The sequence below is a fragment of the Tauraco erythrolophus genome, chromosome 20 (genome assembly GCF_009769465.1).
Source record: "Tauraco erythrolophus isolate bTauEry1 chromosome 20, bTauEry1.pri, whole genome shotgun sequence".
Lineage (NCBI taxonomy): Eukaryota > Metazoa > Chordata > Aves > Musophagiformes > Musophagidae > Tauraco > Tauraco erythrolophus.
In genome coordinates this window covers 11976206-11988620 of record NC_141484.1, presented here as the reverse complement: position 1 = coordinate 11988620, position 12415 = coordinate 11976206, and the positions used below count along the sequence as shown (strand labels likewise).

Sequence of the window (12415 nt, the reverse complement as noted above, 5' to 3'; positions counted from 1 at the left end):
CAATCTCAGTGATGTAGCAGGACTTACTAATGGGGTAGAGAAGAGATGGAGACAAACTCTGGAGATGTGCAGCTAAAAGATGACACAATGAGCATGAGATGGACTGAAGGAAACTCCAATGGGATGTAAATTTCAAAAAATTGCAGTGAGAGTGGTCACAGACCCAGACAGCATTGTAGACAGCTGGGAGAGAACCTCCATCCTTCGAGCATTTCCAAACTTGACTGGACAAGGTCCTGTGCAAATTCATCTAACTATGAGGTTGATCCTGCTTTTAGCAGAGGTTGGACCAGAGGCCTTCCTAGATCCCTTCTGAACTGCCTTAGGCTGTATGTTAAGCTTAACACTTTTGAAAGCCAAGTAAATGCAGAAATTTCTGCAGCACACCAGCCACACCAGAGAGCTCCCTCCCAACCCCACAAGTCCTGCAGTGTCCTGAGTGGCAGGCCCAGTCCAGTGTCCTGTTGGCATATGAAGTCCTCAGCACAAAGAAGAGCTTGGAAGAGGCTCAGGACACAGAGAACCATGCAGAGCATCCAGAACTGGCTTTGTTAGGCAGCAATCAGACCAGGAAGATGTTCCGGGAGAAGTTCCACCCCCTGTTCCTCCTCACTCGTAGCTACTCAGCTGCTTGCTGCTGCTCCTACCCACAGCATAGATGGAGACCTCATCCATGTCCTCTCACAGCCTTCCTCCAAGTGACTGGAGCTCCATAGACCTCAAGGACTGTCCCATGCAGGATCTCAGACAAAGACTCATCTACTGAAGAGCTTCCAGATCAGACTCATGGCTTCAGCTGAGTCCATGTGGATCTTTTCTTAGATGCAGGACAAAAGGGAAAACAAGCATATAGATTTTTCCTAATGTCCAGCTGCCTTCACACCCCCACTGGGAGCCAGAGGCAGGTCCTGAGCCCAGACCCCTTGTCCTCTCTCAGGCAGAGGCAGAACCTCGTCCCTGAGCCGTCTGTTGCGACAACACACCCAGCAGCTGCCCTTCACGCCACGGAGCTGTTTGTGGTTGTACCCACGGGAGGAAAAGCATGATCCTGCTCGTTTTTCACGAGGAAGGGCAAGGGCACCAGCCTCCAGCCTGCCAGCAGAAGCAGAGACACATCCCTGCAGCATCCGGGGCAGCCAGGGAAGGGGATGGATGAGCAGTTTTCCCTGGGTCCTGCCACCCCTTCCACCCCACAGCCCAACCCCTCCGCCGCCCCCAGCCCCGCTGCTTTGCCCAGCCTCCATTAACGAACTGGGCTCCGTTAGTGTCGGTCTGTGCCCTGGCAGGGCTCCAAATGGATCAGCCCGGGAGTGCCGGCCAGAAGCTAATTGCTGCTCATCCAAAAGGTAACTGCGAGCCCTGCAGGCATTAGCGAGGGGGGTGAGAAGCAGCGCTGGTGTCACCAGCAGCCAAAGGCACTTGCCCGGGGGCTCCACTGCAGCGGCTGGATGCGAAGCTGAAGAGCAGCTCCCGGCGACACACGGAAGGCACCAGCATCCCTGCACGTCCCCGAGGCTGGCTGCTGCTCCAGCACCTGCCTGGGAGGAAACCACCTGCCAAAGCACCAGGCACGGCTGGGTGGCCCTGCAGTCCAGCTGGGCCTTGTGGCTAGTGCTTTCCCTGAGTGGCCACCAAGCTAATTCGCGACTGCCGTTACCGATGCTCAGCAGTGCTTCACGGCTGCTCCCCACCCAGTCTCAATACAACCAGTTTCCAGGGAATGAGAAGCCTGGGACCAAACCGTTCCATCAGGGCAGGGGCCAGGGCTGGCTGGGGATGAGATCTGGCTCCAGCAGACGCAGTCATCAGCTCTCCCTGAGGACGTGCTCCCACACAGGTCCCTGGAGATCCCTGATACCAGAGCAGCCACCTGCAGTCCTGGACTGTATCAGTGTCTGGCAGCTCCGACCCCTGAGGCATCTGACTGAGCAGGATGGGTTTTCTTATACTTATGTAAAATAACCGTAGGTTTTTCTGTCCCACACAAACGTTTCTCAGATTGCAACTTCTTATTAAACCCCTGATTTTCCTGCACTCCGGCACTCCATGGTGGATTACAAACCCTGCTCGTCTTCAGCTCCACTGCGGAAAGGACACATAAGGGCTCCTGTACGCGTGGGCCAGGATCTGTCCATGCACGACATCCTGCAGCACCCCTGGGCACATCCCACCTCAGCATCCCTGATCCCTGCCTGCACCCAGGACTGGGAGCACCAGGCACAGGTCTGCCGCAGTGGGGAGCACTGACCATCAACCAGCACGGACGTCACCCTTGAGACACAGAAAGTGGTTTTCCTGCTCAATTTGCTGTTGCAAGATGGGGCATCATTTAAAGCAAAACCTGTTGAAAAGAAGCTCTTCCTAGAAAATAGGTTTGCAGGTCTTTGCCAGCATGTTGCTGGAAAGAATGTTCAGACCTTTGATGATATTCCAGGGATTTTTTTTCCTAGTAGGTTGCCGAGTTTTTTGACAAAAAGGATCTGTACGAATGACGCAGGAAAATGTGAAACCTCCAGAGCCAGCTGAGCGAGGTGTGTCCCAGGGTGCTGCTGCCAGGCCATGCGGAGGAGCGCAGGGCCGGCCACGCGCTGCTCTGCGCCACGCTCCGCTGTGCCGTACTGCGACCAGCCGTCATGGGACAATCAGTCAGACCCTCGCCAAGGGACTGCCTCCAGCCCAGCGCCTGTCCCCACCAACTTGAGGATCTCATCCCAGTAAGCTACCTCTGCTGTGGGCATTGATCTCATAGTGAGGACACCAGCTAAGCCCCCCAGGCACTGCCAAACCTCTAGTCCTGTTGTAGGCTCAGAAATCCCCACTCTTCTGCAAAGCCCAAGAAGAAGAGTCCTGCCCAGGACCATGACCCATATGCTGGCACAGGTGGGCAATGTAAAAAGGTGTCTGCCATGTGCAGGAGAGGGAGCCAAAAGGATCTTGGCTGGAGAAACCCAGGCATGGGGACAGCCAGCGAGGTCAGTGTCGCCTCCATCCATATCCCACACCAGCCACATTGGACTAATGGGTCAGCCCCACTCCAGCCTACAGCTCCAGGAGCCCTGGCTGGGTGCAGAGGAGGGGAGGGAGCTCAGAGGAGCCTCCTTCTCAATTATTCATGGTGAGATCTCAGTTGATGGAGCTGGAGCTTTCAGAGGCTGGTTCCTAATGGAGTCTGCTGACGTGTCTGGCCAGTAAGCACTCCTGGGCCCTGCGCAATTCCCACTTCTCCCATCTCCGTGCCATAAAAATGCCACCTTCTCCTGCTAATGATGCATTATGCAGCCATTACTCAGGGTTCATATCCCTGCTGCCATCATGCAAAGATCTTGAGCTGTTAGTGTGGGAAGGGCAGCGTGTGCTCTCCAGCCAGGGAAATCGTGCATGCTGGGATCTGTCAGGGGTCCTGGAAGCTGGAAACTGATGGAGGGATGACAGGCCATCTCAGATCAGCTTGCACAGGGAGGAGAAGAGGTACCAACAGGCATGGCTAGAGCACAGGCTGGCCTGCAGACATCCCACCCCAGCTCTTTCAGGCAGATGAAGGGAAGGAGGAGGACACTTGGGGCTGCATCAGGTGGCACCCCAGGTGCTGCAGACCAGTTAGCATGATGTGCTGATTGCCTGCAGGACATCTCCACCCGCAGAGTCAAACGATGCCATGGATGATGGGTGGAGGCAGTAGTGGAAGATGACTCAGGAATGGCAAAGTTAATGGTTGGACGTTGTGCAGGAGAACGTATTAAATGCTGCATCAGGAGCGCCTGCCAGGGCTCTCAGCTATTCTGGCTCTGTCCCTTTGCAACACTGACCAAGGTGTCTTGGGACCCTTTCCTGTCCATGTGGACATTCCACACAGACCGGGTAAACTGGAAACATGACCCTGGTGTATGCACAGATCAAGGTGCCACATAACAAAAGAGAAAGTTCATGAGGGCCACAGTATCATGGCAAGGCTTAGGTCACCTTGAATAGTCCTGTATATCATCCTTATGCCCACTTTATCTACCATCCATCCCACATGGAGAGCTGCGGAGGTCCACCCATCTATCCATTCATCCCCACAGTCTTCTACCCTCGTACAGGCATGCCTCCATCTAATACTCATTCTCCTACTGACCTGATGCTCCATCCATCCACCCATCTATTCATCCCCATGCACTCATCACCCAACTATTCTAGCTCAAACCAGTGCTCCACCCAGTTAATACTCATCTCTGAATACTTGGGAGAAACGGCTCAAACCTAGGGTGGTTTTGGTGCCCTCTCCTAAAAGGAAAGCATTAAACCCTTCTGACCATGGTGGGGACTGGTGTTCCTGTAGGGGCCACAGGAGTGCAGGAGACCTCTCTTTCAGGGGGACAGAGGACATGTTGATGGGAAGGATCTGTATCCCCTTCTTCTCATGGGAGAAGCATCCTCAGAAGGCTCTGCATGGGCAGACAGCTGCTGTGCCTGAACCGTCCCTCAACGGGCTTCCAAAACCTGCAGCAGGTGGTATGAGCTTGCTCAGCCAGCCATGTTTATAAACTCACAGCGCTGGCAGAGACATCCTGACCCCTTTTCCAGCCAAGTGGCACCCAGGGAAGGTCCCCAAGCCAGCCTGCCTGGCTGAGCGGTGGCAATGCCTGGCACACCATGCCTGGGAGCAGGGAGGCTGGGCGCTGGTTTAGGATCCCATATCCTGGTGCATCCCATTGCCCAGGAGCCCTCGGACCTGCCAGAGGGTGAGTGGGAAAGGCTGCTTTTGGGGATGCCCCATGATGTCCCCAGCATGGACAGGGCCATGAGATGGTGCTGCTGCAAGCGGGCTGAGGGCTGGAGCCAGTAAGGCAATCGGTGCTGGAGGAGGCAGGCAAGTACCCCGAGAGTGGTGACCTGCCTGTCCTGCCCGTCGAGTTAGAGGCCACATGGCTACGATCATCTAGCCAGTGGCCACACTGCAGGGCTCCTGGGAAGAGCCATGGCCTGGAGACCTCTCCTACCACAGCAAAGGGGAAAACATCTCTCACACCCTCGGGTCTGGGGTCCTCTGGCACCTCCACCTTAATGGCCCTGCCCAGGACTGGGCTGTCCCCACTGAGCACAGCCAGGGTGGAGGAGAGCTCCAGCCCCACCATGATGGAAGAGGTGAGGGTGTGGGCACTACAGAGTGGAGAGGGCTGGGACATCACCAAACTAACCCTTGCAGAGGTGGGCAGTGAAGAGGGGTGTGATAGTTCGATGTGGGGGGGTGTTCTGGCGGCAGGGGAGGGGATTTGCTCCCTGTGCCACCAGATCTGAGTCCCATCCCCCTCGGGGGGTTGCGCCAAATCGGCGCCTCTGTGAATTGCCCTATTTAAGTTGGGACAAAGGGGCGGGAAAGGGGCTTTTGCCCAGGGGCGAGGAGAGGGGCGGGGGGCGCTGCCCTCGCTCCCGGCTCCCGGCCGGGCCGGCGCCACGTGCTCAAGATGGCGCCGGGGGAGCCGCACGGGGGGCTCGGGAAGCGCCCCGCTCCCGGGGTGCCCGCCGGGCCGAGCTCCCCCAGAGGGGATTAAGATCTCAGAGAAAACAACCACAGCGACCGGGTCAGTCAGGATGGAGCAGGAGGAGGGGCGCTGGGGCTGAGGTTTCCCTCGCAATCGGTGTGAAGATGGCGGGCGGGCCCCTGCAGCCAGGGTGCGCTCGGCGGGGCAGAGACCCACTCGCGGCCCGTGGAGAAACCCCCGTCGGGGAAGAGATGCCTGAGCCCAGGAGAGGCCGTGGGGCAGGGGGTGCAGGACGAGGTGCTGTTAATAATGGGCAGGGGATGCACGGCGGGGCCGTGGAGGCATCTGGAGTCCGTGGGACGGCCCGCGCCGACGCGAGGGGCAGCAGCTCCCTGAGGGGCCGAGACTGGTAAAGCCCGAACTGGTGCGATCCATGGGGAAGGATGGCAATCCTGCGGGCAGGGCTCACGCTGGAAAAGTTTGGGGATTTTTTTCCTCATGAGTAAGGGATCCCCCGAAGCAAGGGAAAAATGGTGTAAGGACTCCTCCTCCTTTAAGAGAGGAGCGGCAGTAACATCATGGATGAACTGACCTGCACCCCCCATTCCCTGCCCCCTGCGCCGCCGGGGGGGAGGTAGAGCCGGGAACGAAAGGAAAGGGGGGTGGGGAGGTTGTTGTGTTTAAGATCTGGCCTTGTTTTCTCTTTCTCCTCTCAAGTAACCGGTTTCGTTCCCTTAAGTCTCCTGTTAAGTAACTGTTAATAAATTGTTTTGTTTTAAGAAGAAAGCCTGAGTCATGTTTTGCCTGGGACCATGATTGGTGGGTGCTCCCTCTCGGTTCTTGTCTCGACCTTCAGTCCAAAAACCCCGACAAGGGGACTTTCATTTGCTTTAAAAGCAGCCCACAAACAGGGTGCACAGCATGGCTGTGCTGGCCAGCGGAAAATCAGTTCACCAGTTCCCTCCATGGTTCCCCAACTAGTTCCGCAGTGCCAAGGCCATGCCAGTGAGGTGGAGGATGCCCAGTCTTTCACTTCAGCTCAAGCATCTCTTTGGAAGATGCTCACTGAGGCACACGTGCACAGGCAGCTGCTTGAAATAAAATACATGGGCATGGAAACACGCATGGAAACACGCATGGAAACGCGCGCACCAACAGTCATACACATCCCCTCATGCACAGAGGCAGCTTGATGGACATAAGAAGACATGGGCACATGCACAAATACACACCCACACACGGTCTCAGGGCCACACTCCACCCCTGCAGACAAACACCCACCCCCAGCCCAGACTGAGCTTTATTTCTCGCCGTGTGCGTGCAGAGCCGTCCCAAACCAACACTGGGGCTCCCGGCATCTTGCCCCATCACTGAGAGCCCTTTGTCCTCACCACTGGCTCCTACAAAGTCCCTGTCCACCAGGGACATGTCCACTCCTCCAGAGCTGTCTGAAGGATGTGTCCCTGGCCCTTTAGCTACACCAATACCATTAGCTGACTCTTAATTTTGTGCACGTGCATGCTGGCCTTCCTCACCGGCAGGAGAGAGCTGTTAGCTTCTTCTCCACATGCACATTAGGAAATAATTGCCCTAATGGGCTTTACTGGTCACCTGGTCCATGCACACCACAGGTTACTGGCTTGGGTGGCTTGCGGCTGCTGGTTAACAGAGCCCGGCCACTGGGCTCCCACCTGCGGGCAGGGGGACATGGCTCCAGCATCAGGGGACATCGCTCCAGCATGACCGGGGCCTCTCGTGGGACAGGGAATGGGAGACCTCAACCCTCTCCAGCAATAGGAAGGGAAGAGGGGGAGCAGGACTGGGCCAGGTAGGTCAGTGTGGAGGAGACTGATGGGAGCCATGGGGTGGGCTATGTGTCAGGGGAGCATTTGGGATGTAATCCCAGTGATGTACACCCACGATGGGGTCAGGGCACCCAGGGCATCATCAGGAGCCATCAGCAGCTCCCAGTTTAAATTGCAAGCACCAGCTGTGTGATGGGACCCCACAGCCAAGGGTAAGCGTGCAAGGTGCTGTGCGAGGCTGTTCACCAGCAAATCTGGCCATGAGTGAGCAACCAGCTGCCCACAGCCCCACGCTGGCATCTCTGCTGGTGGACGTGGCAGGGCCAGAGCAGGACTATGTGAGTGTCCCTGCCATAGGCAATGCGCAGGGTTGACGTTTGCAGACAACACCACCATCCAAAACACACCCCAGAGCTGCACACATCCCACCCATGAGTTATCCTCGGGACATTAGGTCACGTGATAAACCAAAGCACCGAGTTACTCAGGACTGAGCTGGAAATGACCCCAATATCCTCTAATGGACACATGCCTGGTGGGAGGACAAGCTGTATGGCACCCGGAGGTTCTGGTTTGCTGGAGATCCCAACAGCTCCCCAAGGAACCATCAGTAGAAAAGGACTCAGGAAGGTCTTTAATAATGAGAAAATAGGATGAAGGCAGCTTTTCCATCTGCACAGGAAGGGACTGAGAACATCTTTCCCATCTGCAGGCAGACTCCGACCCGAAACAACAGACACCTGCACCTCTGGGAGCACCCAACACGGGCCCTGCTGCCTGGAGATGAGGTGGCTCTGGGGTGGGCATGGTGGGTGACCAGCTGGCCCTAAGCAGCAGACGTGACTGTGGGCAGGTGCAGCAGGTGCTGGTGTGAAGGGCCACCCCGGGTGGCTCAGCATAGGATTTCCCAGGGCATCTACAACCTCTCGCTGCCTGGCCCTCACCCACCCCAGGAGGGGCTGGGGGCCCTGAGTGCCAGCCCGTGCCAGCCCTGCCAGCCAGCTGTGGCCACGCAGTGCCACCCTGTGGCAAATGCCCTCCTGGCCTCCAAGATGATGCCCCTGGACCCCTACCCCACGCCCCCAGGTCCATGGCACTGGTGATCACACACCCCAGCTTTGGTCCCCTCTCCCCAAAACAGCACGAGACATCCCAGCTGTTGTGGTTTAGGCCGATCCGGCAGCTGAACTCCACACAGCTGTTCTCTCTCACTCCTTCCCCAGTGAAGTGGAGAGGAGAAAAATATAATAAAAGGACTGAGGAGTCCTTACACTGTTTTTCCTTTGCTCCAGTGGATCCCCTACTCACAAGGAAAATCCACAGACTTCTCCAGAGTGAGTCCTACCCACAGGATGCAATCCTTCCCCATCGGATCGCTCCAGTGCGGGCTTTACCACAGTCTCGGATTCTTAGGGAGTTGTTGCCACTCGTTCCGGTGTGGGTCGTCCCACGGACTCTGGATGCGTCTCTACCTCGTCATGCATCCCATGCTCCACGACCGTCCTCAGGCTCAGGCATCTCTTCCCCAATGTGGCTTCTCCCCAGGCTGCGAGTGGGTCTGTGCCCCGCTGAGTCTGTCCTGGCTGCAGGGGGCCGCTGCCGTCTCGCCACCGGTTGCAGGGGAAACGCAGCACTGGCACCTTGTCCCGTTCCATCTTCACTGACCCGCTGTCAGTGTGGCCATGTCTCTCAGATCTCTCACACCTCTCCAGTGAACTCGGCCCAGCGGGCACCCAGGAGCGGGGCATTCCCCAAGTTCCCCAGTCGGCTCCGCCGCCGCCATCCTCAGTGGGTGGCACCGGCCCAGTGCAGGCAGCCCCCGGCCGGGCGCTGGGGAGCGGGGGCAGTGCCCTCCTCCCTTCTCTCCTTGCTCCTGGGCAAAGCACCTTTTCCGGTTCCTTTGTCCCAATTTAAATAGGCCCATTCCCAGAGGCGCCGGTTGGCTCAACCCCAAGGGGGATGGGAGCCCGATCTGGTGGCCAGAACCGGGTCTGACCCAGTTCCAAAACCAGGGAAGCCACAGGGAGCAAATCCCCTCTCCTGCCACCAGAACCCCTTTATATCAACCCATCACACCATCTGATCCCAGTGGTGCCACCGAAGCTCATTCCTGACCCCATTGCCTTGCCCAAACACCTCCAGGGCTCCAGCAACAACAGCCGAAAGTGGGTTCCTCCAGCTCTACCTCCAAGGAGAATCCCTGGGCTGCAGATGAAGGGGAATCCCACTCCCATCTCCCAGCAGCCCTCTGCCAAGGGGCTGGTTCCCTGAGATCCTGCATTAATTCCCCAGACGGACTAATAATCAGGTTTATTATTAAATAATGAGGCAGGGACACATCATTATCATGTAACCATTCCTTATGAAATAGGGTTTCCATTCCAGCGTGGTGTCTCAAGCACATTTCCCCAGGCGATTTCCCAGTGCTTCATGCAGGGGTCAGTGTCACTGAACCCTGGGTGTGGGTAGGGAAACTGAGGCACGGGGTGGGGGAGTGCAGTGCTATGTCACAGAGAGACACAGGGCAGTCGGCAGCCCAGCCTGGACACCATGTCCTGGTTGTAACCCCAGGGGAAGGGGTGGGATGCCATCAGCTCCTCTGCCCCAGGCTGCTCACCCCTTTCCAGCCCCGAGCAGTTCTTATTTGTTCCCCTGAAATGTTCTGGCTGATCCCAGAGCTGCCTCGGTGGCACTGCTGGTCGTGTTTGTCCTATGCCACGCAGCGGGAACCCATCTTTGGGAGCGTGGGAACCATGTGCTGTCCCTCCACCCGCGGGTGACGGTGAGGGACGTGGTGCTCCCGGACACGTTTGGGTTCCCATGAGAGCACCGCAGCCCTCAGGGCACATTCCTGAATGACTGGGCCGAGAGCGGCACCCGCGGGGCCAGAGACTGGGCCAGGAGGACAAAGGTGGTGACGAGGGTGCGGACGCAGCGTTGGGGTGCACAGCTGGGAAAAAATGCGGCGAGGGGCCCCAGCACCAGCAGGAAGCTCCAGTGTGGGGGTGACCAGCAGCCCCCACTCCCTCTTTCCCTGAGAGTGGGCACGGAGGATCCCAAATCTCAACGGTGCATCTCAGACCTCCGCTCCCCTCCCAGTCCTTGGGATGAGGGGCTGAGACTCCCCCAGTGAGACCAGTCCCAACATGGGCAAAGCTGGGGGGCTGAGCAGTGCCTCACCTTTGGTTTAGCTCCCTGCCCCACACCCTGCTGCCTGTCCCCGGGTCCCCGGGGCAGGAGGGATGGCTGTGACACCAGGAGGATGGCCTCGATCCTGGGGAGCTCAGAGAGGGAGGTGAGGGAGGGCAAGGCTGGGACTGCCTGGGGCATGAGCTGGCGTCTCTTCCCACCCCATGGCTCCGCAGGGAGGGGAGCGTTGGCTGGTGGAGGCGAAGGTGAGCTCATGGAGGCCAGGATCACTCTCTCCATCTCCTGGTTTCACTGCCCTTGTTGGCTGGTAGCTAGCTAGAGGCTCTGGTTTATCATCTCATCGTTGGGACAGGAAGCCATGAGTTTCTGCTCCAGGGTGGCTGTGTCACCTGCTCTGACGACCCCGACAGCCTGGGGAGCCCTGGGACCTCCAAAAGTCCCACAGCCTGGCAGCCCTGATCCGCCGGTGCACAGAGTCCTTGGCTGTCCCTGGGGTCTGGGTACCTGAGTGCCATGGTCACAGCCCCCCAGGAGTTGGGATGGAGGGGACAGACCAGCACAGCCCCCTCATCCTCTGCACATGTTGTCACAGGGTGCTGGAGGAGTGACCACCCTCTCTGCTGAGACACTGGAGGAACCCACCGGCAGGCAGGGTTTGACCTTCTGTATTTTAACCAAAAGAGGCAGAAAACACCAGCAGTGCCACTGCAAGCACCCAGAGATCTGCCGAAAGGTCTGAAAGTCTGCTCAGTCCCTGGTCAGATGACAGAGCTTCACCCAAAGCTGCTTCTGGGCTTTCTCCAGGGGTCCTTTGAGAGAGGTTCAGCCCCAGCTCTGTCCCAGCATTCATGACACCCCTCTAGTGTCTGAGCTGATCCCATCCCTGCTACAAGTCCCTCTTCGCCAGCAGTAGCCAAGGCAGCACAGCTGCCAGCATGGCCACAGTCAAGATGAGGAGGACAGCAAGGGCGATGGGTGACTGGCAGCATTTCACTCCCAGGGCTGAGCTGGATGACATCGAGCTCCGCGTTTCTGCTCTGCTTCTCCTCCCCAGGGAGCCATAGTCCACGTCCACCAGCGGCATCCCGTGGTCGCTGATGACAAAGATGTGGGCTTCCCGCGCCAGCTCTCCTGGGACCCCCTGCAAGTCCGCGGGGCTGTTCCCTGTGCTGCAGCACCGGTCAAAGCTCTGCACCGGCATCACAAAATGGCTGGGTACCACCAAGGTGTTGTTGGCCTCTGTTTTGGTCAGATGGGACAAGGAGGAAGGTGACAGAGGCATCTCCAGTGTCCGGGGGTTGGTGCCTACCTTGGGTGGCCATAGAGCCTTCTTCTTGCTGAGGAAAGTCACGTAGCGGCAGACGGGGCAGATGATGCTGCTCTGGACCTGGCCGTCGAGCTTGGTGGAGAGCAGGCACTTCACCAGGCAGTCGTGGCAGAAGGTGTGCCCACAGCTGAGCTTGCGGTGCATGGCCTCCAGCGGGTGGAACTTCTCGTAGCACACAGGGCACTCGGCCGGGGGTCCCTCCTTGCTGGACGAGGTCTCAGACATCCCGGCTCTGTTGGCCACGGGCGCTCCCCAGCTGCGAGAACGAGGTGTGATGAGTTAACAAGGGTCTTGGGTGCAACAATTAGCGTGATTTGTCTCTTCATCTCTCCTCCTCCTCCTCCCTGCTCTCTTGCCTTTGCCCTCTTGCACCTAACGGATGCGGTGGATGGCTATTAGGCATGGTCTCAACAAGGCAGGGTGTTTTCAGGAGCATTAAGCCTCTCAGTGTGGCCCTTGGAGCAAGAGAGAGATGATGGGAGGACCTCAGTTCCAGAGCAACCAGGGGCAATAATTCCTGGCTGCGAAATCGCATGGAGAAAGGCATGGGCCCTTGGATAGAGCTCTGTCTACACCTGCTTAGTGCCTGGTACAGATAAAGCAGGTTCAGCTTGTGTCATGAGTGTCTCTGCGCTCTGCTGCCAGCTCCAGGTGCACCGTGGATGGGAACT

The 12415-nt window shown here is 57.8% G+C and overlaps 1 protein-coding gene across 1 annotated transcript; it reads right to left on the bottom strand.

The window, feature by feature from the left end:
- Nucleotides 1-11303: 11303 nt before the first annotated feature.
- Nucleotides 11304-11969, bottom strand: RNF222 (ring finger protein 222). The gene has a single exon (XM_009992555.1). The coding sequence runs from the start codon at nucleotides 11967-11969 to the stop codon at nucleotides 11304-11306; it is 666 nt and encodes a 221-aa protein (XP_009990857.1).
- Between the last annotated feature and the right edge of the window lie 446 nt (nucleotides 11970-12415).

What these genes read in the sequence shown, in the direction of transcription:
- RNF222 (XM_009992555.1), bottom strand. Translation starts at nt 11,969, where the DNA reads ATGTCTGAGACCTCGTCCAGCAAGGAGGGACCCCCGGCCGAGTGCCCT.